Genomic DNA, 26652 nt, shown 5'->3' with positions numbered 1-26652 from the left:
CGCTGCCACCATCAAGCAACGTGTTTGGTGGCCAACCCCCTCCTCTCTCAAGAGACTGTCTGGAGGCCAGTGTAGCATTGGGAGCTTCTGGGATCATTCACGTATGTACAGACAAGTTTAAATATTGAGGCTGTCTGTCTAGACAGCTCTTCCAACCTCTTTACTTCCCCATGGGACCTGCCTTTACTCTCCTTCCATCCAGCTGTGGAGATGATTGACATTTTTGGAATCCTCGGAGACATAGTGCTTTCCAAACACGGAGTCTTAGAGTGAGCAAAGGAGAGAACGGAACGGTGATTGGGGGACTTTATTTCTAGGGAGATTTCCCAAGTTAGGGACTGCTGTTACCCTCATGGAATGTGGCACAAAGAAATCAGATTCCAAAGCTAATGGTATGTCCGTTATTTTACTTGAAGAATGAGGAACATCTTTTCAGTTTCCAACTGGCTTCCAGTATATGAAGGCAAATTCTGTATGAAATCACTAGGGTTGTTTTCCTGGTGTCTCATCAACTGGATGGCTTGAGTCACAGGAGTGGACTATCTGATATCTCTAGAGACCAATAATAGTGTTAGCAGGGTTGATGCCTTCTGGAAAATGGAAGGGGCATTCTGCTTCTTCACTCCTTGGTTATATACATGGTTGCCCTCTCCCTGGCATCTCCACATTGTATTTTCATTATGTTTACCTGTCTTGGTGTCCAAACTTCTCAAATTTCATAAGGACACTAGTAAGACCACCGACAGTCCTAATGGTCTCATTTTAATTGGAATGCCTCAGTAAAGACACTCATCTCGAGCTGCGCTTGCATTTGGAAGGACTTGGGACCAGGGCTTCCACGTATTAATTTTTGAGGAGAGGAGTATAAATGGAGTATAAATTAAGCTGGACAAACTCTAAATTGGCGCTTTATAGGTTTCTGCCACTTTTATAGCCTCACATCTTCACTGTATTTACATGTATTGCTCCTGTAATATTTACTAAGAAAGTGGCTTTAATGAAATAGATTTACTGAAAGGATGGGTTTGTTTATTAATAGAAAGCTAATGCTTTTTAAAGTATCCGTTATAATGATTATTCAAATTACATCTATCCTTCATTTCTCTGCCATCTAGGGATTTGTTCATCTGCTTTAAGAAGCACGGAGAGCTATGGAAGACCTTTGGATAAATAAATTAGGATGAGATAGGATGCATTTAACCTGAAAGCTCATTGCTTATACGGATTTTAAAGAGCAAAGGCCTTGGATTGGGTACAAGGGGTTTGTCCCCTGACCCACTGCCTTCGCAGCTATGACCTGTACGATAATTAGTCTGCTGAGCAAATAGGCCAGAAACAGTAACTGGGCCCTGGTGCTCTCCTCGAACCAACATTCCAAGGACCGTTCATTGTACTACTGAACCCTGGAAGACATTGAGATTCTGAACATGACAGTCTAGGAAGTGACCATTTTGTGCACTTGCGTCCACGCCTGCCACCTGCGTGCCTGGCGTATGTGTCTGCAAAATTTGAACCAATAGGTCAGATGAGCCGCTAGACAGTGGCTTGGGTTGCCCTTTCTTGTCACAGCAAAGAGCCACTTCTTTAGGTAGTTTTGGGTGAACTTTCACCTTCTTTTCTCCCTTCCCCTTCTCCACCTGCTTCTCACCTCAGGCCTTTAAAGGGCTCGAGTGAACTGCTACATCCAAAGACATCTTTCTTTAGAGACATTAGGTATCCAAATAAATGTTTACATTCCTCCTACAGTTCTTCCCTTTCTTCTTGGTATGATGAGTTCATATCATTTACCGCATCTTATTTTTTTATGAACTATTTTCTTTTTTTAACAGTTTTAGTTCTTTGTGAATTTCACATCATGCACCCCAATCCTACCCATCTCCCCCTTTGCTTGTATCTGCCCTCCACCCATGCAACCTTCCCCACAGCAGAGAAAAGAAATCGCATTGTGGGAGCTGTAGAATGTCAGTGTGGCCCACACTATATCCTTTTGTTCACACTTCTTTGCAAATGTTCATTGCAATGACTTGTCGGTCTGGTTTGAGGCCTCTGGCTTCTGCTACTCTATCAATACTGGAACCTCACTGGGACTCCTCTTAAATATCTTGTTGTTGCCTTGTGTCATAGGATCCTGTAGTTTGGATCTGTGGGACCGGCCTCTTCATGAACTCCAGCAGTTTATTGATGGGGTAGATGTTGGGGTGGGCCAATTCTAAGCCCTAGATCTAGGCCTAATGGGTATCTAATATGGTTATCCTATTGGCTGTCCAGCTCTCATGCCCTCGGGGCTGACTCACCAGCAGCCCCTCCTAGGAGCTCTACTGTGCTGCCCAGGTGAGATGCAGGGCCTGCTCTCCCAAGGGATGCAGCAGGTGATGGGCAGAGCCAGATCTCTTACTCTGAGGATCTTGGGACAGCTCTTCTGTTTGTACTTTTAAAAGGTAAATGCTGTAATGAACTAATCTGCCATCCAAGTAACTACTTGCCTTTGGTGGCAAAGGGTAGGGGCTGGACAGCTCTTCCTCACCTATGCCACCATAATGGCAGACAAGTTGCTGGGCCAGCTCTCCCATGCTCACACCCTCGAGCTAGCTCGCCTGCATCACTATCAAAAGGCCAATCGTACTGTGCTGCCGAGATGAAGTGCAGGGCCTGCTCTTCTTAGTGCTGCAGCAGGTGAGGGACAGCTATTCTGTCTCATGACTCTGTTGGGACCAACTCTTCAGCCTGGTGTAGATGCTGAGGGTAAAATGGAGGACAAGGGGTCTCTCCCTCACTGAAGCCACCACATAGCAGGCAAGGGGCAGGGCCTTGTTGTTGTTGTCGTCGTCGTTGTTGCTGTTGCTTTCCTCATTTATTGATTTTTATTTTATGTGCATCAATGCTTTGCTTGCATATATGTCTATGTGTCAGATGCCCTGGAACTGGAGTAGCAGACAGTTGTGAACTGCCATGTGCTTGCTGGGAATTGAACCTGGGTCCTCTGGAAGAGCAGCCAGTGCTCTTAACCACTGAGCCACCTCTCCAGCTCCTTGTTACGTCTTATAATCATTGATTTGCTCAAGTAGTAACTTGGATGACAGATTAGTTCATTGCAGCATTTACTTTTTAAAAGGACAAACTGTAGCCATCTGGTTTACCATCACATCAACACATACTCAGCACTCAAAAGTAATTGTGAAAAAGAAAAATCAGAGAAATTGTCTTTGTCGGGGTTACTATGGCTGTCATGAAACACCATGACCAAAGCAACTTGGAGAGGGAAGGGTTTCTTAGGCTTATACTTCTTTGACACCTTTCATCACTGAAGAAAATCAGAACAGTAACTCAAACAGAGTAGGAACTCGGAGGCAGGAACTGAGGCAGAGGCCATGGTGGGTACTGCTTACTGGCTTCCATGTCATGGCTTGCCCAGCCTACTTTTGTTTAGAACCACCTGTCCAGGGTTGGCCCCACCCATGATGGACTGGGCCCTCCCCCATCAATCACTAATTTTGAAAATGCCCTACAGGTTACCTAAGTCTGATCTTATGAAAGCACTTTCTCAATTGAGGCTCCCTCCTCTTGGATGACTCTAACTTGTGTCAAGTTGACATGAAACCAGCTAGCACAGGAATACGATGGAAAGGTGATGTAAAGGAAAGAGAGGAGGTGACGAGAAAGAAAGAACAATAGGGGCAGAAGAGACAAAGGCAGGGTGGGAGGAGACCCTGGTACTGGGGGCCCAGTGATGTCAGAATTTTATCTGAGGCATGGATATGAAAATATGGAGAAGTCTTTACCATTGCTCAAGACGTTGACCACCCCCAGTAACAAAGTCCTTTGCCCAGAAAAATCTGTTCTTTTCTCTCACTCTAACTGGTTCTCTGAGGAGGAAATTCAGCAGCTCCATTTAGTGATCATGTACTAGCATCCACTGACAAGCCATTCTGTGTTGTACAGAGATCAAAGCCAGGAAACTAATCTCTGTGTTTTTCTCACAGGCCTTTGAGCTAGGCACAATGATGTACTAACCATGGTTTGTTAGCTGGCAATTTATTGGCCTGACCCATTTTCTCTGTGTTCACCTCACGCTCTAGATGAGGAATAAGGAAGAAGATGCTTAGTGGGCCACCATCAGGACATACTTCTTTGACGGTGTTGCCACTCATGGCCCAGCTAGTTACTGGCTTTCTCAGAAACCTAACTCTGAAGGGAAGGAAAGATACCATCTGATATTAGTTCTACCTCCCAGTCCCAAAACTCAACTCACTGATTATGTGGACCTCTCTGGGTAGCTGACGAATATTGAAAACCCATTCTTCAGGTATCATGCTTTCTCTCCAGACCCTTCTTGAGGAGGGTCCTCCAGCACCTCATAGATCAGAGCTATCACAGGAGGTGCAGAGAGAAGAGGCCCACAGAGATGTGGTGAGGTCATTTTGCATGGACCTGGTTCAGCCTCACTTTCGGGAGGCTTCTTGTTACAATGCACATCAAGCACACTCTAGGCAGATGTCCCCCTCAGACACGGAGAACATTACTAAGGATGTGAAAACATTCCCAGCGTGGCTTGCTGCAGCACTTTATGGGATGTGAGAATGCCATTTGTAATTGTTAGGAATTTGGAAAGGCTTTTCAGAATGGAAGCTGCCAGTGTCTCCGGGGATTCTCGGAGCTGTTCATATAGCAACATTTGCACTAGTCATTCCAGATGTGAGCGCCTTTCCTGGTCTATATAAGTGAGAGGGGTTGAGGGTATTTCACAGAGAGAAAACGATCTGTAAAGAGTGAGAGGCAGAGGGACGGACCTCCCCCTCAGTCCCTCCCTGTCATCATAGAAAACAGTATCTTCTCTCATCGCTAACACCCTGGCACTTACGGTAGGGCGAGCCCCTCAGCCAGATCGTGAGCCCTTTGCAGCGGGGAGTCCTGTTTATGTCTGACTCCTCTTTGTATCACTACATCACCAAACATCTTGTGCTAGAGACATTAGAAGCGGTTTTGTTTTAGCTCTTTGGTCATTGGTGCATTCCATATGTTAAAAAGATGGCATATTTGGGAACTTAAAACTCCAGGGTAGCTTTCCAGCCTCCGCCTCGGACCCTGCAGCCGCCGCAATGTTGATGCCCAAGAAGAACCGGATTGCCATCTATGAACTCCTTTTTAAGGAAGGGGTGATGGTTGCCAAAAAAGACGTCCACATGCCCAAACACCCCGAGCTGGCAGACAAGAACGTGCCCAACCTTCACGTCATGAAGGCCGTGCAGTCTCTCAAGTCTCGAGGCTACGTGAAGGAGCAGTTTGCTTGGAGACATTTCTACTGGTACCTCACGAATGAGGGCATCCAGTACCTCCGAGATTACCTGCACCTACCTCCGGAGATCGTGCCGGCCACCCTGCGCCGCAGCCGTCCTGAGACTGGCAGGCCTAGGCCCAAAGGTCCAGAGGGTGAGCGGCCTGCAAGATTCACAAGAGGGGAGGCAGACAGAGACACCTACAGAAGGAGCGTTGTGCCCCCTGGAGCTGACAAGAAAGCTGAGGCTGGGGCTGGCTCAGCAACGGAGTTCCAGTTTAGAGGAGGTTTCGGTCATGGACGTGGTCAGCCGCCTCAGTGAAGTTGGAGATTATGTTGTGTTGAATAAACTTTAAAGAAAAACGTGGAAAAAAAACTCCAGTGTGCCTCCTGTGGGCCAGGGAATGTTAGGGGATCTTGGCTGCCACTGCACTAAGCATGGTGGAGATGGTCCTAATACCATGCAAATTGCTAACAGTTACGGCAGCTAACCTGCACCAAGTGCATATTATATGCATCTGCACAGTGGATGCATCTAGTCTCGATTTTCCTGATAGTAACCCTGATAAAGTATTACGGTTTGCCCCCAACGAAATATTTTATTCATTTTTTAAGGATTTTTATACAATGCAATTTGAACATATCACCCACAATTCTTCCCCTTAACTCCTCCTGGAAGTTACCTCCACTTTTACCTCCCCACCTCCTCCGTGGGAAAAAAAAAAAACTCTACCAAGTTCAATTTCTGTTGCTCATACAGTGTGGGTGTGGGGCTTTGTCCTGAAGTGTGGTTGACCTTACTGGGATCTTTAACTTTCCCTTCCCCAGAAGCCATGTACTGTCAATAGCTTCTCTGTTAAGGGTGGGGCTTGTGAGGCCCTCCCGCTCCCATGTCAGAATGTTGATCTTGTAGTCTTATGTAGGCAGCCACCATCGCTGTGGGTTTGTAAGTGCAGTGGTCCAGTCACGTCCAGAAGACATTGTTTTGCCCTGGTCTTCCCTACCCTCTGGCTCTTATAAATCGTGATGCATCTTCTTCTACAGTGGCCCATGAGCATAAAAAAATGATTTACTTGTGTGTGTATATGTGTATGAGTACGTGTGTGTGTTTGTGCCTGCATGGGTGTGTGCACACACATGTGTGCTTGTTCCTATAAAGGCCAGGAGGCGGCATCACAGTACCCAGAGCTGTAGTTACAGGTGGTTGTGAGCGGCCCACAGTGAGCGCTGGGAACTGAACTCTGGTCCTCTGAAAGGGCAGAACGTGTCCTTCACCAAAGAGCACTCTTTCTGCCCTCTAAGCCCATCTTTCAAACGAAACACTAAAGAAAGGAATAACTGTAGTGTGGGTTCTGACTTTAAGAGGGTCACCGCCATGACGGCGTGTCACAGCACAAAATGACAGGTATTTATACCAATTTAAAAACAGCTTTAAGCAGACCATAGCAAGACGAAAGAAGGTCTGCCAACTCCATGAGTGAAAGTTATGTGAACATGTTCCAGAGAGAGAAAAGACGCAATTTAAGTGTAATAAGGGATCTTAATCAGATGAACGGGGCCCCTCTTTTGCATAAATTTCGTGGGCTTGATTCGGTAGTGTTGATGAACGTTTAACAACCCCATTTCCAGGTGTGGTTTCTGATGAATGGGGGTTTATGCTTTCTCTTACATTATCGAGTAAAATGAAGGTGACAAAGATAATGAGCACATATGTCACGAGTTGATCTGTTTGTGAAGGGTAAGCTTCTTTGCTGCACTGGGTGATAGTTTTCAAACACCGGAGTAGCACTTCTTCAAGCTTTCCAACTAGTCCCTCAAGCTTTGCATGATGTAGTTAGTGTAAAGGCTACACGCATAACCCACTTCGAGTTAAATGTGCCTTGCTCTTTTTTTTTTATAGAGATGCGCTGTTTTCTTACAAAGCATCCCACAGAATGAAAGTATCTCAAAAAGGAAGCTAGGTCAACAACCTGCACCTACAGAATTGGGGGAAGACGGGGCCATGTAAGTTTTTCTGCTTGCCCAGGTTGGGTGGGGAGGTAGAAACAGAACCAATCTGAAAATGGCTGATATTACCCAAGCCTGAAAAGGGATCCCAGAAGACCCAGTCACCCCTTCTAAAAAAACTTGACAAGGGCATTTTAGCAGAGCTCTTAAGCAGGCACTTGGCAGTTCAGAATTTTGTACTCTGGTTTCTTTCTTTCCACTCAGATCCTATGTGGTTCAAAACTCAGACCTGGGGCAGGACGGACAAGGAAGATCTGGGAAGAGTTCTCCAGCACCACTGCCCTGGGCCCTGGCCCTGGTTCCTATCTAGTCCCTGTGGATGTTATAGTTAACATATTTTATATAAATACACAGAAGAATAGAACATATAAAATCTGAGAAATTGAGGGAAAGTGAGGGACTTGGGGAGATGATGGAGCTGCAGACGTTGCTCAGGCCAACTTGACCTCTTCTTTAACCCCTTTGGCTTCTGGCTTCTCCTCCTTGGTTTTCTCCTCTTCTGTTGTTTCTTTTTTCTCTTTGGGATCTCTCTCTTTCTCATCCTCTGTTTTGACTCATGGATGTTTTTTGAAGTTAGAAGAGTTTTTATGACCGCCTTCTCCCTCCTCATTGGAATCAGAGAATTTTTCCTCACAGGCAATGCGTTTGTCAGAGAAGCAGATGGGGATGAGTTTGTCAGGGTCTTCCTCATCCTCATCACCGCTGTCTTCTGGGATGGCATCCTCGAGAATGGCCTGTGTTTGGACTCCAGGGTCATGGGGCAGCATTCTCAAGTTCTCAGGATCTCTGTTTGATCTTTTCCAGGTATTCATTAGTGTTCTGGTTAGGAAGGGCTAATGCGAAGCTTGAAATCTGGTCCAAAGTCTCTGTGTCCAGGGCCACGGCTGTTTCTTAAGTCCAGCACCAAGCAGCATTACGGATGGTGTAGTCACCTCCTCCCAGAATTAGCAGAGGCAAGTTGAAACTCTTCGTGAACTCCACACACTTGGCATGCCCTTTGATGGTCAGATTGAAGCAACCCTAACTGATCCCCAGCCTGGGAGTCTGAGCCGCACTATAAGACCAGACCACTGCACTAGGCTAGAACATCTCCATTACTTTGGACGTGACTGGCTTGAAGATGGCTTCATAGGACTCATCATCAATGCCATCTCACAGTGTGTAATTAACTGCACAGTACTTGCTTTTGCCACCCCCAATATCCCATAGTCCCCAGTTCCTGTGAAGTACTCTCCCGTATTTATGAACAGACACAGTCATGACCCGGTCTGTAGTATAGAAGGCCTCTTCCACACCATCACCATGGTGAATATCAAAGTCAAGATACAGCACCCTCTGGTGGTACTTTAGCAGTTCCAGGATGGCCAAGATGATATCATGGACGTAACAGAAGCCAGATGCTTCAAACTTCTTTGCATGGTGCAGGTCCCCAGCCCAGTTCACAGCAAAATCCGTCTGCTGCTTATTGAGTTTCACAGCCACCCGTAGACAACTGACAGAACTCAATAAGCCATCAAATGCCAGACAGTCCTCACCCATGTTGAATCTCTGCATCTGCTTGCTATATTCAGACATGTTATCTGGGCAAATAGGACACAAGAATTTAATGTAGTCATCACTTTGGTACTTGGTCATCTCCTCAGCACTGGCTTTGTGAGAATGATAGATTTCCATTTTTCAGTAGAGACCATAGTTAAGCAGCAAATTGTTAGTCATGCAGATTCGGTGAGGTTTCACTAGGTGCCCTGTCCATAATAGTAGTTTCCAACATCCCCGTCATTCTTGGTCCCCTGAGTCTGTGCCACATTGCTCAGTACCCAGCCCTCCCGTCAGGGCAAATGCTTTGCTTTTCTGCATCTAGACCTGGTTCTGGTGTTAGCAAAGTATAGCCAGTTATATTACTGGCTTTTCCTTCACAAACACACATACACACATGCACGCACACACACGCACACACACACACACACAGGCACGGAAAGAGAGAGAGAGGGAGGGAGGGGAAGAAGAAGAGGAGGAGGAAGAGGAAGAGGAGGAGGAGGAAGAAAAGGAAAATTGACAAAGTTCATGCTAAGTAAAACATAAAATATTTACTAGTTGGATCTTTATAGTAAATGTTTGCTGACACTTAGTCTATCCAGTGAACAAAATCATAAAGTTAGCTTTGATTTCTGAAGCACTGTTGATTTCTGTGGTATAAATATTTCCTCTATGGCTATTTTGAAGCTAAAACTATTATTATGTAAAGTTGGGAAGAGTGCAGTCCAGAGCCCCTGGCTCATGCTTCCACCTCAAAAACACAGCAATCATTAATCTCAGAAGCACATATAGTGGAAAAGCACAGTGAAATAATTAGGGACTGGTGGACTTGGAGTAGTTAATAGCTGTTATAGCTTAATTTGTTCCACTATAAATTTACATAATTTTGCTTTTTATAATTACAAGTCTTAATAACTACCTTGAAAATTCTTGAACTTAAAATAGTTATGTCTTGCAAGCAAAAGTAAGATGGCCCCAGAGGAGCATGCAGTGACCACATAAGAAGCACCTGTTGGCCTTTAATAATGGATGCTAGATGCTCTGTGGATGTCTATGATCTAGGCAGGTCTTTGAAAAGGATGTTCACTTCAGCTTTGTTTATAATGGACAACATATTTTAAGAGTATTTAAGCATCCACTGATAGAAGAAGATATTAAATGCTGTATATTAGAATTATGGGCTATTTCTATTATGGAACATATACTATGCTATATCATAATGTAAAATATAATTCACCATCTATTTCGATAGACATCCAAGAGGATAGATAGCAAAAGTAAAATTTTAGAAATGGAAGTGCCAGAAAAAAATATGTTCAAATGATATAGGTGATGTTGATTTAAAGGGCGCAGGGAAAGGGGGGGTGGCTCAGTGGTTACCATGCAAAGAGTGTAAGAGGAATGGCAGGTGTCATTGACAAGGTGGTCACCACCTCCGTATAAACATTGGTAAACAGTGAGTAGGGCTGCACCACCTCAGAGGCAACTTCCACATGAGGGCCAAACTGAAGCCTGCCTGGAAGCCTAGAGATTGGTGACACAGACAATGACAGCCAATCAGGAGCTGCCACTCCTCTAAGTGGAGAGCTGCCTTGATCAAATTGGTCTGTGGCTACAAACATGAGAGAACATGTTGATGGATGTGGAGGGCCTAGTCAGTCTGGGCGGTACCATTCCTAGGCAGGTAGGCCTGGAAGAGAGCCAGTAAGAAGTGTTCCTTCATGGTTCCTGCCTCTGGGTTCCTGTCTTCAATTTCTGCCCTAACTTCCCTCAATGATGGACTGGTACTTGGAAGTATAAGATAAAATAATACCTTTACTCCTCTAAATTGCGTATGGTCATGGTGTTTGTTACTGTAACAGAAATCAAACTAGGGCAGAAGTTGGCACCTAGTCTGGTACACCACATTGGTGTGATAGAGCTGACTGTATTGTTTTTAAAAGGATCATGGAGGTGTTTAAGCTTTGGACTAGAAAAGTCATAGAATGTTCAGAACTTAATGGTCTGTTCTTCAGGAATTTGGGAAGTAAGAAAGCTGAAACAAATGAAGACAATGGAAGCCTGACTTGTGAGGCTTGAGGGGGAATAGAAAATTCTATGAGGGCCATTTGAATGATGCTTTTGAATAAGATCTGTGATTGTCAAAGAGGTCAGCACCGTTGAAGCCTTCATTAGGACAATAGATGCTGGTCATGTTGGACTAAAGATTCAGCTCTGATTAGTAGGAAATCAGAATCATTGTGGTGAGATGGGGAAGTATTTCTTCAGGGTCAGCACACAGGGTTGATCAAGGGGCCAAAGCTACACACCAAACTAGTAGCAAAACTTAGCAAATAATGTGTAAGAATTTCTTGCCTGGTACTGGTTTTGAAGTCAGGAGAGATGTAGGAGGGGCTTGTAGAGAGCGACTTAGGCTTGGCACAGTGTGGCAGAGTTAGAGTTTCTCACAAGAGGCCAGGAAAAGCTGCTAGTGATGGTGTAGCTTTCGTGGAAGCACAGACTCCAGATTATCAGCGATAGCAGAACCCTGGACTGTCTTACAGGGATAGCAGTAGAGTGAAGCCTGCCTATACTTACCAAACAAAAGTGGAGTTTCCCAAATCTTCTGGCTCCCAAAGGGATCAGAAGTGAATCCCAGGTACTGAACCTTGAATTACAGGATGTTGAACTAAACTGCTGGACTTTGGTTTTGCTTAAAGTGGGGTTGCCTTTAAGCTCTGGCACATTATTGAAACAAGAAGAAGTATTTGACTTGTATTTTCCCACAGAGGAAAGATGAAAGAACCTCTTGATCACACACACACACGCACGCGCACACACACACAAGCTGTTGTCCAGCTCATCCAACAATGGCTGTCTGCCAACAGAAAGTCCAAGAATCCAATAGATGTTCAGTTGGACTTCATCCTTGATGCTTGTTGTCTCCCCTGACCTTCAATACAGGCCTGACTCCAGAAGAAGTAGCCTCCCATGCTGGTGAAGGAATGGATTGGCCAAGGAGAGGGAGGGCAAGCAGGCAAAGAGCTCCCTTCTTCCACCTCCTTTATATAGGCTCCCAGCAGGAAGTGTGGCCCAAATTAAAGCTTCCCGCCTTAGAAGATCCCGATTAAAGGTAGATCTTCCCATTTCAAATGACTTAACTAAGGAAAATCCCTCCCAGGTGTACCCAACATTTTGGGCTTTGATTTAGGTCATTCCAAGATGTAGTCAGGATACTTATCAGTATAACTATCCATCCAATTTTTTTCTGGTTTATGTCCATTGAACCTGGGTTTTTTTTCTGAATCATCCAGTGGTGATATTTTTAATTTGTGAATGGATTTTTAGATAAATGAGAACTATGATATCTCTAGGAGATACAAAGACCTTCCTCCCTAAGAACTTATGATCCTTCAAAATGGACACAAATTCAGGATTTGGCTTCTTCACAAGAAACCTCTTTTGACATCTGTTTCTCAGAGTTTGTACCTATTCTTGTGTGCAAATGTCAGGTGACCTCCTTGCCCAGTCTGGTCCTAGTCCCTTATGCCAACAACATCTCATGCAGAATTCCCACGAGGGAGAAATGGAGTCATTTGAGTCCCAGCTCTCAGCCCTGCACTCCATCAAACTAAACAGTGCACTGAGTTGATTTATGAGATAAGGTTATTAATGCTTGTAAGAACTCCCGCTGGAAAGAAAATTATCTGTATAAACAAAGTGTTATTATGGGAATTAGGGAGAGTGCATGTGGGAAAGGTCATTAAATTTAGAGGAAAAAAAAGAGAACACACACAAACAACCTGGTATATCAGTCTTTCCTAAACCACTAAGCTCACACGAGGGAAAGTAGTACCTTTATATCTCACAGGTTTCCCTTTATTAGTCCTTTCCTCTCAGAAGGTGACAATCTCACATGCTAAACTACTGAGTGTTTTAAATTAGGGGTAATTTCTAAGATATAACTCGTGAAGTCTCATTTTTCAAAGCCGGTCCAATTAGAGACTGCCTCATAATACAGAACAGGCATTCAAGTCCCTGGGGCGTCACCTTCTCTTCCACGAGAGAAAGACAAATTATTGTCCTTTGCTTCATTTGATAAAATCTGATATTCTTCACTCTTTCTCTTAATGAGAGGGATGCATAGCACACAATATATAGAGGCGTACTTTATAAAAAATGCCTTACAGGCTTTTGATTAAAAAAATTAAATTCCCCTAGGTTACTAGCATGTGTTAGAAATGTTTTGTGAGTGAGGGCCAGCTTCCTCCCATGGAAAGCATATTAGTAAACAGGCCATTAAGATACTTTACTCAAGTTTAGTCCTCTGAGCCACATTACTTTATTCTTAACAAGGATTTTGACAGCTGTGCTCAGACTACTGACCTATATTGCCCCATGAACATAAGCAACAGAATGTGCCTTTGATTTCTTTCTTAGTCATACTCTAAATCTTCAACTATCGAACTTACAGACAGTGACATAACAAGTAATGTTCTCAAAGGCTGCATCTGGAGTTTATAATCGGACTTTTTTAAGTGGCTAAGATGATGGTGGGGGTTTCAGTCAGGGCCTTGACACCCCTGAATTCTTGCCTTGGTTACGCAGCCACTTCCGTAACATCTCCAGGGAAATTTTGTACAAAACACATAAGGAATTTACCCCCAGCTACCAAGGCAGAACTCATACAAGCTTGACTAGAATCCGTACACAGATCCTATAGCCAAGTGAGACAAGTTTGAGTGGATGAGAAGCAATGACAAGGCTGACCTGTCTCTACAAAGTCCCTGCTTCTGGGCATGCTTACCTCTGCAAAGGGTATAAAAACCAAACTGGGCATTCTCAGGATCTAAGGGAAAAGACACATCCAAATAAAGTTAGTAGTTCTTACAGTTCAACAGGTCCAGGCCTGTTTCCAACTAATTGGAAAAGAAATGTACATTTGGTGGTGGTGGTGGGGATACTTTGATTCCAATTTCTACCCCCACAGAGTAACTGTTCATAGAAGCCAAATATCCTCACCCTTCCCTTGTTGCTGGTAGAGGGAAGACATGGGATGACAATCAGAAGAACCAATGAATGTTTCTTCATTGTTGGGTACTGAAATGCGAAAATCTTTCATACCTAAGTGTTGTAGACATTAATGTCTATTTTTTGGCTCCTACAGGAGACCGACTTGCCTTCTTGACATTTTCTTTTACAATAGGCATAATTCATAACCAACTGATGAGTTTGAATTCACAGTAGTGTTGAGCTGCAATATGCCATAATCCTCCAAAACTATTTACATTCATGCAAGCTGTGAGCATCTATTGTTTTGCTGTCTGGAGACCTTTAATGTTTGTTCCAGTCCTTACATCCCAGTTTTTCTCATTTTAACACCACATGCTTCCAGTGGAATTATCTCTGTGCTTAACTCAGGGTGTGTGTGTTGGGCAAGGGACACTGACACAGGCCTAGCCTATGAAAGTCCCAAATCTAATACTATCTTGTAATTAAATTGACAGTAGTGTATGGACTGACCTACTCAATCAGAAGACATTCCCTTTTTTCCCCTACAGATTCTAGAATACAGACACTCTCAGGCTGGAGAGATGGCTCCATGGTTAAGAGCACCGACTGCTCTTCCAGAGGTCCTGAGTTCAAATCCCAGCAACCACATGGTGGCTCACAATCATCTATAATGAGATTTGATGCCCTCTTCTGGTGTGTCTGAAGAGAGCTACAATATATAATATTTTTTTAAAAGATTCTCTCTTTCTTTGGATTTCAGGCTAGACTGGTCCAGTCCATGCATTGACAGCAGTTACCTTTCAACCATGGGGGGAGCTGCCAAGAATAGATAACTTAGGATATAGAGAAAAATTCAGTTTAGTGACACCATTTGGGCTGTGTGTCATGCTCTATCTAAATTCGTTACGTCTTTGGAATGTTTGATGTATAAAATCCAACAAACCTCTTTCCATACTTGACCAGTTTGAGTTGAATTTTTACCTTCTGTAGAAAAATAAATGATAATAAATACAAATTTCATTTTTAAAAAAACTGTGCAGGGCAAACCAATGAAGATGATTCTATAAATTCCAGCACTAGTAATAAAATTCAGAGCTCAACTTTATTGAGTACTAACTCTGGGGCAGGCACCATTTTAACTCAATCATATGTCTTAGCTAATTTACACTTAGCAACAAATGCATCAGGCGTGCATTACTGTTTCATCGTTCACAGATGAAGAAAGTGTACCTCGATTACAAGGTCAAGTGGACTAGGCAAGATCATTCAGGGGCAAGGGGATGTGAGAATACTAACCCAGGCGATCTGATGCCAGAACTTTGAGCCTAGCTGCAAAATTCTACTGCCAGGATCTCACTCTCCACCCCAGTGTGCTTTGCAAAGGTTTAGCCTAACTGTGACCACCTTAGAGATCACATTAATGCTTTAAAAGACAGCAGCTATGGTGTGAACGTGAAGAATCTCAAAATAAGTATGCACCTTTTAACTGGCAATGCAACTAGAGAATAATTTCTTTGTCCAGAAACATATTTGCCTGCCTTTAGGCATCAGGTATGAGCACAGCTATGCACTTTGAAGTCCCTTTTCTGTGTGATATCAGTGGGGAGGGATGTGTCTTTGTGATTTCAAACTTCTACAGCAAAATACCTTAGAGTAGTTAATTCATCAACAATAGAGACTTAGTGCTCTCAGTGCTGGGGGCTGGAAAACCCAAACACCAAGAGATTTGGTGTTTAGAGAGGACCCATCCTCACAGGTGCTTTGTTTATATATGATCACAGGATAGAAGGGACAAGTGAGTTTGCTCAAGCCTTTTTTTATAAGAAGCTAACCCCATTTGTGAGGATGAAGCCATCTTGATTTGATTGTAGTCTAATGGCCCCACCTTCTAATATTATCTCATTGGTCATTAGATTCCCAAACGCAAGTGTTGGGTAAACAAAGATATTCACACAGCATCTAGGTGGACGTCAGCATGTAGAGCAATGGGAAACTTGGCTTTACAGCTAGATTACATCCTAAGGCATCCCTTCTAGATTGCAGTTAGGACAGTAGTACATTATAACCAAGAGCAATACCCAAAAATAAATATATTTCTGGAGTCCTGACTAATCAATTCATTTGGAACAAGTTCTCAGTCCCGTCTATAGGCTGATTTTGCGTGTTGAAACCCACGAATCTGTTTGGATGTAGAGACTTCAAAGAGGCAAAGTGAGTGAAAATGAGGTCGTTGGGGTCTATCCTAATCCAATTTGACTGGTGTGACCTCCTGCCTACCCGACACTGAGGACTGAACCCAGGGTCTTGCACTTGCTCCACGAGCACACTATCACTGAGTAAAATCCCCTGGAGATAGATTAATTTGTAAGAAAAAGAGCTGAGGGAGTTGGGGGAGACACCAGGTATGTGAGGTACGTGTCATCTGAAGAAAACATATGTGGGCCCAGTGGACCCATGACTTACATGACTGTAAGGCAAGGAGACAGGCGTCTAAAGAAATCAAATATGTGGACTCCTTGATCATAAACTTCGAGTCTTTGGGGATGTAAAAAAAAATAGATATTTGTTGTTAAAGCCATCCCATCTGCTATCGTTTTGATAACCCTAGCAAATGAAGACTGTCCCAGACTTAGAGAAGAGTGTAAACAACAGCAACAATGACCACAGAGACGATGATGAAGACAAAGACGACGAAGATGGCGAAGACGATACAATCGACTTTGGAGATGGAAGCTATAAACAACGCACGTGGGTAGTGCTTACTAAACTCCAGGCAGGACGCTATCTTTCCCAGCCAGACATGAACCTAGAATAGCAATATTAAATGTCTGGGTGAAAGTGAAGCTGCAGGAGCAGGCCAATGGACAAGGTTGGTGGGCGTGGGTGTCAGATTCCTAGGGTAAACTTTGGCTTTGTTGCTCGCTGTGGGACTGGACTGGCTTTAATGATTCTGCACAAGTTTCCTCACTATGAGGCTCCCTTCGTCAGGATATAACAATTATTAGAGTAAAAGTGCTAATATAGGAGATATATTTGGCAGTTCTGAAAATGTGGGAAGGATCCAATAAATGGAGGTTTAGAGGGATGGTGCATGCCTGGGAGTCGTGGCCTAGAGCTCTGGGTCTCCATCACTGCATACTCCTGGGTGCTAGGGCCTAGTGCTTGGCCTTCTACCTGCCCTGCTGGATATGAACTTCCCTAGTGGCCGGGTAGCAGCTCAAGGCATACAGCTGAGGTAGTCTGTGCTGAGACTGTCTACAGCCCACTTAAAATCTACTCATGGGGTCATTTTTGACAAAAAGGGACATTGTAAGCCATAAATTCCAGCATCCTGTTTAGTGTCTGCTTCAAAGTACCTGACCCCCTAAAGTTTCCTCGCCAATTGGTGGGAGAAACTCCAGATGAGAAAATACCAGGGATGGAAAGGTTATCATATATACCAGGAAGGAAAAGGTTATCATACTGATAGTAAGCATTGTTTACAAAACAAAAGCAAACAAAACCCAAATCAAACCAAACCAACCAAACAAACAAACAAACAAACAAACAAACAAAAAATAGATTTTGAGTAGTCAAAAGCAGACCAAAGAATAGTAAATTTAGGCAGTGCATCAGAAACAACCCAGACCATCACCACAGTGAAACTCAAAAGATACCTTTAGTCAACTAAGATTTAGGGGTGGGGGCTGGAAAGATCGCTCAGCAGTCAAGAGCACTCGTTGATTTTGCAGAGGACCAGAGTTCAGTTCCCAGCATCCATACTGGGAGGCTTGCAACCACCTATAGCTCCAGTTCCAGGGACTCTGATGATGTTCCTGGTCTCTGCAGGCTCTAGGCATGCCATGATGCACATACATACTTTCATATATGTGCACACAAATAGAATAATAAACCTTTTATAAATAGATCTTAGGAGTGGATTTATTTAAGATACACTGGACTTCACACTTCTTGGGACTCAGTCACATGAATGAAATCTTAAAGTGGTTTCGGGTGCTGTCTGTGCTAAATGCAACATCAATTTACATTGCCAAGCATTAAGGACAACCTACTTTGTTAGGACAAATATTGTTTCAGGCCAAGGAACCTTCATGGCAAACTGTACTTAATAGTAAGCATTTCTAAAACCACAGAGAATAGGAAAGCTATGAATGTCATTTTCTGATTAAGTGTCTGGAGTAAGCTAGATGGGAGAAATCGCAATGTCCAACCATTTCTGCTATTGTACTTGGTCAAGTGTTTGCGAGTCTGTAAGGAGGATGACCAGAGGGAAGGGAGAGAAGAGGGAGCTTAGGGAGGAGGCGAGGAGGAGGGGAAGAGCTGAGGGAGGAGGGAGCAGAAACACGGAAGAATCAGGAAAATGGAGCAGATGTTTAAATAGAAAGGTAAGGCAAGGAAAGACATTGGAAGACAACAGATCTGAACAAAAGCCTTCACATATGAGAACCGGAGCTAGAAATGTCTCTCAGATTTACTTACCTGAGCAGGTAAATTAAACATAGTGAGCTAATAGCAATTGCAATGCTCTTTCCAACACTGTCAGGACAGCTGACAGGGTTCTGTGACATAAAATGCAGTTATTTAGCTGCTGCCAAGCCATCAAGAAACACTCAGATATCTGCTGAATTCCTATTTTAAAAAAATGTGTCTAGCATTTCTGCTTGCAACAAAACTACTGTGTTTTTTTTTAATTATTATTATTCCAAAAAGTGCAAGACTAAAAGGGGCAACTGACTCAAAGGAAAAAAGCAAAACACCTTAAAACAGAGTGCCCCAAGTCATAAAGGCAGGGGGAGCAAAGTGACAGCTCTGGGCTAAGTCTAAGTGTGTTTGTCTTGCACCGAGTTCTTTAAAGGGAAGTTCTTGCTGTTAAGGCAGAGCTCTCATGGATGGGCGGGAAGGGGCGGATCATTCCCATTCTGAGGCTGTTCTGCTTGGCTCCCTAATGGGAAGGGAGGCTAGCTCTGGTGTCCATTGGCCCTCACTTCACAATTGGGTAAGTTATTCTATTAATAGTCTCAGAGCACCATACCGCCTCTCTTTCGCACCCTTCCTTCCCGTACGAGGCAGTCGTGAACGCCCATGCTTTCTTCTGAAAGTGGGAATTAGAAAATACACTTGGCTGCAGATTCCAGCCTTCTCCCCCAATCAGCTCTGTCACTAATAACGATGACATGTTCATTCCCATCTGTCCCACTCCCGTGTCATTTCTCAACTGGTAATGAATGCAAGAGGAGAAGAGAGAGGTGTAATTAATTAGCTCCTGAAAACTCCAAGAGGTTGCCAACCATTAAACACTGGAAATTTTTTCTTCAAAATGCCTATACTGCCGACTTCTATCAGGAAATGGAAGACCTGGCAGTGCCGTGGTAATATCTACATGCAGTACTGGCCAAAGATGAAGAAGAAATTGTCATCTTTTGATGGGTCATGGAAGATTCAATTTGTCATAATCTCCCGACCCCTGCCCCTTACTGCTCTCATCCAATCATTTGATTCAGCCATCTTTTCCTGGCATTTAAGTTTGAAGGTTCTTTTGTTGTCATAGAAATGTCCCACTTTAGAAAAGTGAGTTTTCTACAAGCTAATGCAATCTTGGACGTTGGGTGAACCATGAGCCACCTTCTGGAAGAATCCATGAGAATGGAATGTAGAGTCTGAATCCGTCCGTACATCAGCTCGAAAAGCCAATGTGGTGGTATTACGGCTACCACCTCGGTAATGCCCTGGACCACTGTTCCTTCCTTTGCCTCCCCCCTCCATGGTACTTCTAACATAGCAAATACCTAAATCAACAACATTTCCCCTACTTTTGGGTAAGACAGAAGCTACCAGATAAGACAAAGCCTACTTAAGCCTCATTAAAAATTTCTTACATCTGTCATGTATATTTTGTGTCCAGATCCTCCTGTAGGTTGTGCCTCTCTGGCAAGAGCAAGTTTGAGAGTTGGAAACTTTACTGAACTGCTGCTTCAAGCAAAGTTCTTGTCAAATGACCCAGGTAATCTCCAGAATAGTCAGTATTTCCTTTGAGAACAGCCCCCACCCACTCATGTCACGTAAAGTCACGGGGACTGGGGCCCAGTTTTCACAACCGAAATAGCTATGGACCAATGATGCTCTTCTCAAAGACAGAATTTTTGTTTTATTGCTGTGGATCAAATTACCTTTAACACGACCAATAGCTAAGAAAGAAAAGGATAATAATTTCATTCTCTCCATGTAACTCAATCACATTACAGAGAAATGGCTAAGATCAAACCTAGCCCAGGTCCTCACCTTTTAGGGTAGCAAAATGACTAGTCTATCAGACAGTTGTCTGGCCCTAGGATAACAGCTGATTTGGGGGTTTTATTTAATTGATCAAGAGCTCAGAAATATCTTTGCTCTTGTGATCTAGAGGAGTAATGGGTTAAGAACCTAATCTTATTAATTATTTCTCCTTTTTAAGGGTGCTTTTGCTTTGCTTACGTTCAACCTAGCATTTACCTTCTTCGCACACCCTCGCGTGATGACTCCTAAATAAAGCTCTATTCCTGTCTCGCCTTTCTCTCTGGTGCAGTTCTCTGTGAGACTGTTAACAGAGTGACTTGCCCAATTATGAAGTGAGGGCCGACAGACATTAGAGCTGATGTTCCCCCTCTTGCTCTCGCTCCCATCCTGTCTTCTGAAAAATGAAGCCTTTCTAGACCGACCCTTGGAAGCTCTCTGACGACACTCCCCCTCTGAAGCTGCCCCGAACTATACTTGGAATCCTGGCCACCATGATATCATTGACTTCGGAAGGTAAACACGGAGTAAACGTAAGTCCAGATTTCAATCAAGGAACTTAAGAAAGGGCTTCAGACTCGAGTCTTTGGCTTTGCGTCTTGCTGTGAGTCAGAGTCACAAGGTTCCCATTAAGGTGTATGTGAACTGTGCGTTACTCTGCACCGAAGTTGATCTGTAATGTAATGCTGTCAAGCAGCCAAGTTCTTCCAGCCTTCTCTTGGACCCATATTCAAAACATATCAGTATCTCATTAGCCCTTTCATTTGTAAAAAGCTTTGCAGTTTACCCAGCAAGCCATCGTTACAGAGATATTTTGTTTTAGGGTAAAGTAAAACCGGTATTAAATAAGTGTGTTGCTCCTATTGTATTAGTACGTATCAGGTTGTCACATCCATCTGGAATGAGTTGCTATGGAAAAAAAAACACTAAATGTACAGAATTATGCACAGAACATGCTTTGATATAGAACAAAGTAATGGGGGAGGCACATTCAGGGAAATTTTTTTTCATAGCCTCCACTGCTGTCCGAAACTAGGGGACAGAATTCCTTAAGCCAGGTCAGTGAGCAGGAAAGAAACTACTCATATAAGCTCAAGTCATGCGCTCCTGGACAGAGCGGGCAGCAAATCTGTTACAGACCCTCTTCCTCTTGCCTCTGGCTTCCCTCTTTTAAGTGAGTCCCTGAAGAATTTTAGGCAAATATATTTTGAAAAGGCACTCAAAAGGTTTAATAGCTGAAGAGGAGAGTTGATTGCAAATTCCCCTCCCCACAGCTCCCTCTTATTCTTCAAAAGTCACTTCTTCAAACGATAGCTTGTGAAGACGTCCCTCGTCACTAGGTCATCTCTCACCCTGGTGTGTCACCACCTTCAAAGATGAATGACCTGGTAAGAGGATGAAACACATTGAGGTTCAAACACTCCCGAGGACTGATGGCTCCACACTGTAGCTAGAAGGTATCTTTCTCTTTTCTTTCCAATCCTGGTGCTCTGTGCAGAAAGGACAATGATTCTTTCATTGACTCCAGAGGTGAGAAATGAAGAGTCAGGACTGAGAAAAAAATGGAGCCAGGACATATAATCACATGCTCCTTAGGGGGAAATCAAACAGATGAACACCCAGAAAAAGAAACTCGCTGCACAGAACAAAGAATTCACTAACCTTGCTCTATTAAGAAATGCAAGAGTGTATGACTGCATACAGTCACAATAGCCAAGCTATGAAGTCAACCTAGATGTTTGTCCTCAGAGGAATGGACAAACAAATCACATTGTATATACACAATGGAGTACAATTTGGTCATAAAAGGGCATAAAGTCATGTGATTTGCAGGAAAACCAATGAAACAAAAGATAATAAAAATAAGACATGAACGCAAAGACAGGGATCCTATGCTTCTCTTATTTGTAGATGGTTTTTTCAAAAAAAAAAAAGTCTGAAAGCAGAAGAGTGACCAATAGAAAAGAAACGGGGTGACGTAGTCATAGGGAGGGCATGGGGGTATGGGGGGAATTCTCACAAAGCAGGATAAATACATTCATGCAAATGATAGAGAAGACACTTATTCTGTACAATCAATAACAATAAATAATTTAAAATTTCAAGCGTGTATTATTGAGAGATCTTCAGAAATTATTATGTGTTCTCCATGGTTACTGAAAAAAAAAAGAAATAAAATGGCATTGACAAGTTAGGGGAGAGTCTGCACTAAGTAAAAGCTCTCTCTAGAAAAGTGTCCCTTTTTTCTCAAATGGGTCTTTAAATACAAGGGCTTGCAAGATGCGTTGAGTGGGTAAAGGTCCTAGCTACCGTTCTTCAGACCTGAGTTCAATCCTTAGTACCTGTGTGGTAGAAGGAGAGAGGCTACTTTTGCAAATTTTCCTCTGAACTTCGCATACATGCTATGGCACATGAGCACCCCAAATGCACAACATACATGTGTATGCACATACAAAATAAATAAAATACGCTTTTAAAAGAAAAACAATTAAAATACAGGTCAGATGTCCCTCACCAAAGAAGCTGAAGTGTGAAATCTCCCAAAATGTGAAACTTGTTGAGTATAAACAAGGCGTGGTTGGAGCACTTACTACTTCAGATTTTCAGATTTTCTTGTCCTAAAGATTTCAGAGGAGGTAGACTCAGCCTGTGTTAACAAACCCCCCAACCTCTGCTGTAAACAAGGGGATGGGAGAGACAGCAGAAGGCGGCACCTCTCTCCCTCTGTCCCTCTCTCTCCCTCTCTCTCTCTCTCTCTCTCTCTCTCTCTCTCTCTCTCTGTCCCTCTCTCTCCCTCTCTCCCTCTCTCCCTCTCTCCCTCCCCCCTCTCCCCCAAAGCATTTCATGAAGCCTGACTGCCAGCAGGTGACAAATGGACTGTCCTTGTGTGCGCTGCTCCCGGCAAGCCCTGTTGTGTCTCCTCTTACTGTTTGCACATGCCATGTTTCCTCTGCTGGGCTGACAGTTTCTGAATGCAAGCACTGTTGGTTCACTGTGGCAAGGTCATACAATGGAGACAGTGTTGGGGAAGATTTAGTGCCTGTAGTCAAAATGGAAAGGAAGCTACGTGTGGTGGTATATGTCTGCAATTCTAGCTCTTGGGAGGATCCCTGTAAGTTTGATGCCACCCTGGTCTACAGAAAGAATTTTGGGTCAGTTGGGACACATAACAAGACTCTATCTCAAAATGCCACCAACAAATGAAGGCCAAAATCTCCTATGGCTAAATTATTTTTGGAAATCTCTAAGAAAGGGACCATATGGAGACCATCGCTCACTTCATTCAACATGGGTTTGTCTAATGCCATAATGGATCCATCAGTGGATCATTCGTCTAGAGGTTTATATCTATCCTTTTTCACTGGCCACAAGTTGGCCCTATGATTAGGTCTATATTATAAACATTAGATTCTCATTCAGAGTGCTTCTCAGCTATGAGAATCTGATACTGAATGAGGAATAAAAACATGTATATCTCTGGTGGCATGTTTACTACAGTCAGAGCCCTAACATGAAAAGGAATCCAGGCTAGCGATTTTGAACGAGAGGTGATTTAATACAGTGAATGAGCTAGACATTTATTGGGAGGCCAAAGGAGTACAAATGACAGGAGGCAGGCAAGCCTAGGGAATAGTTTAGCAACCTGAATCTCTACTTGTTTTGGGTCATGCACACCTTCTATCTTTCAAGAAATGTGCAGGGCAGCCTGTGTGTGCTATGTACATATACCACAGTAATAGTGGACTCATAGCTGCGCTGACATACAGGTTCATACCTCTCAGAACAGTGGGACACGTTTCTCCTCTGCTAACAAGAATCAAACATGGATGGTTTCTAATCAAACACGTTCCCGGTGTGTGCAGGTAGAAAGGCTGATCAGACTTGCACTGGTTTGGGGCACATGGGCAGTAAGGCAGAACTGTTGTCAAATAAACTTTAAGGATAAAACCCTGTTCCCCATTTCTTGGGTACGCATTACTGGAATTACCTATGATTAAAATCATGAGAAATGATATGTGCAGTAGAAAATAATTATACCTATCAAAACAGAGACCCACCCTCATTCCACTACTTAGTAGCCTCAATTGTCTTACTCTTGAGCCCCATAAAACTCTTGAAGTCTCAAACAATAATCAGGGCCTTTGCCTATCTTTGCTCATGTAACCTACTGCTGCCTTACAGGACATTCAGGCCTTCTCTGCTGCTGTGGTTTTACGTAATCTCCTTGCCACTTTGCAAATCTGTGTGGTCTTTGGTTTCATTTTCAAGAACCTGGCAAGATCAGATTCCGACCACAACCACCAATGACTGCTCAAGTAGCCTTGTCATCTGGAGCTTGAGACTCTGAGAAGTGTTTATAGATACTGGAGCTGGACTGAAGGAGAAGACCCGATATTTCCTAAAGCCAGACACTTGGGGCAGACACTTAATTCACACAGTTAATGCCCAGATCACTAAGGTGCCAATGTAAGATAGCGCAGAGCCTCTGTGGGGTACACCGCATGATTGCCATTGGATTCTAAGAGAAAGGATTGCATTGTTGAATGGTGAAGACATGCTGAGTTAAGTCTCAGTCCTGTGAGTCCAGTGGGAAGGAAGCTGAGTAGAGCTGGAACGGACAGAGAACACCCTCTGCCTCTGACCTCTTCCAACTTCCTGCCACAGCTTCAAGTCGGTTTAATCTAGCCTGAAGCCCCTGAGCAATGAAGTCTGTGGAACAGAGTTTCCAGGCCCCTGCTCCCAGAGCAGAATGCAGAAGTTGGGCTCCATCATTCTGAGGTACGAAGTCGCTGATTCAAATGGAGAGATGGAGTTTCTGACTCATCTGCTTGCTGTACCGAACAGCCACAGACCAGGTAATCTGTACAATGAAGATACTTCCTACAGTTCCACAGGCGGAGAAGGCAAAGATCTTTGAAGTGCCTACCTGTGAGGTTGTATCATGGTAGAGAGCATCAGATGGGAAGAAAACACACACAAGAGAACTTGCTTGATAACAAAGCCAATCTGCAAGAACCAATGCACGCCCAATAATGGCTTTAATGCATCCAGGACAATATGGCCCTCGTGACCGAATCACCTCTAACACGGTGACAATGACAGTTTCAATGCCAGCCTGGAAGGTGTATTCAAGCCACAGTGCTACCTGACTTAGATTCTTTTTCTTTCACGCTCTTTTGCCATAATTAGATTCTAGTGAGTTAAGCATGCACATGGCATGAACTCACCTCCTCTTGTCCGTCACTTTGATCGCTCATTTTCCTAATGTCCTGTTTGCAGCACGCAGCTAATGTCGAGTGACAGACGTGTCTTTTGATACTGATGGGATGATCTCCGATTATTAGCCCTCTTAATGGCTACTGAGGACGAAGTTAGAGAAAATGTACAGGAATCTACAGTAAAGTTGCTGTAGTTCATAGATGCTGCAAATGCACCAGTCAAACAGTTTTAGGGACTTCTGTCCCCAGATAGGTCGTCTAGCTTCAAACATACTGTAGCAAGAGCTATGCTTACATAGCTTAAGAGTGACATCCAGTGGTCTGTTGAGGCAGGCCAGCATAGAGAACGGTTTAGTAACCTCAGACTCATTTGGGTTAGAGACAAACCCTTTTACTTCCTAGCTTTGTTCTAATGATTCAACTGACAGTCTAGCTTCTTCGCCTGCACGTACTATGCACCAATACCCTTCCTTGATCCGTGCACCTAGCGACTTCAGGTCCTCACCTGCACATTCTACTCCGAACGATGGAATTAAGTTTCCCCTACCCTACTAACATCCAACTAGGATAGATCCTACTTAAACATATTCTCAGTTATGTTCGGGTACAAGAATCTGAGGAGAGACCTAGTCTGAACTGGTCCATGGTATATACACAACAAGGCAAAACTTCCCTAAAGTGAATTTTTTTAGGCAGAAGTTCCTAATGACCATCTTAGGCCTCTGAAGAATTGGGCATGCGTCTGATTTAAATCATGCATTGTGGTACAGATGCATTGTGGGTATAGACATGTATGACAGAAAAAGATTTTATGACCAACCTGTCAATAAAAACAGAGGACCACCTTCTCCGTGTCCCTAGTACCCAAGCTCCTCCTCCCATCTGTCAAGCGCTTAAAATGAAGCTTCAAAATCCCACTAAAATCAGGGACTAGACAAGGCTGCCCACTCTCTCCCTACTTATTCAATATAGTTCTTGAAGTTCTAGCCAGAGCAATCAGACAACAAAAGGAGGTCAAGGGGATACAGATCAGAAAAGAAGAGGTCAAAATATCACTATTTGCAGACGACATGATAGTATATTTAAGTGATCCCAAAAGTTCCACCAGAGAACTACTAAAGCTGATAAACAACTTCAGCAAAGTGGCTGGGTATAAAATTAACTCAAATAAATCAGTTGCCTTCCTCTATACAAAAGAGAAACAAGCCGAGAAAGAAATTAGGGAAACGACACCCTTCATAATAGACCCAAATAATATAAAGTACCTCGGTGTGACTTTAACAAAGCAAGTAAAAGATCTGTACAATAAGAACTTCAAGACACTGAAGAAGGAAATTGAAGAAGACCTCAGAAGAT

General features: G+C 43.5%; 1 protein-coding gene and 1 pseudogene across 1 annotated transcript; one reads left to right on the top strand and one right to left on the bottom strand.

The window, feature by feature from the left end:
• The first annotated feature begins 2833 nt into the window (after window positions 1-2833).
• On the top strand, window positions 2834-5635 carry Rps10-ps20 (ribosomal protein S10, pseudogene 20). Its single transcript, XM_039087145.2, has one exon. It carries the CDS (start codon window positions 5097-5099, stop codon window positions 5592-5594), a length of 498 nt encoding a protein of 165 aa, XP_038943073.1. The 5' UTR covers window positions 2834-5096; the 3' UTR covers window positions 5595-5635.
• A 210-nt stretch (window positions 5636-5845) lies between these two features.
• On the bottom strand, window positions 5846-22757 carry Hdac1-ps15 (Histone deacetylase 1, pseudogene 15; annotated as a pseudogene).
• Between the last annotated feature and the right edge of the window lie 3895 nt (window positions 22758-26652).

The sequence above is a fragment of the Rattus norvegicus genome, chromosome 10 (genome assembly GCF_036323735.1).
Source record: "Rattus norvegicus strain BN/NHsdMcwi chromosome 10, GRCr8, whole genome shotgun sequence".
NCBI classification, from domain to species: domain Eukaryota; kingdom Metazoa; phylum Chordata; class Mammalia; order Rodentia; family Muridae; genus Rattus; species Rattus norvegicus.
Note: the sequence above shows the minus strand (reverse complement) of the source record. Positions and strands in the feature narration are given on the sequence as shown.

Coding starts and splice junctions, on each gene's coding strand:
- Rps10-ps20 (XM_039087145.2), top strand. CDS start 5,097: ATGTTGATGCCCAAGAAGAACCGGATTGCCATCTATGAACTCCTTTTT.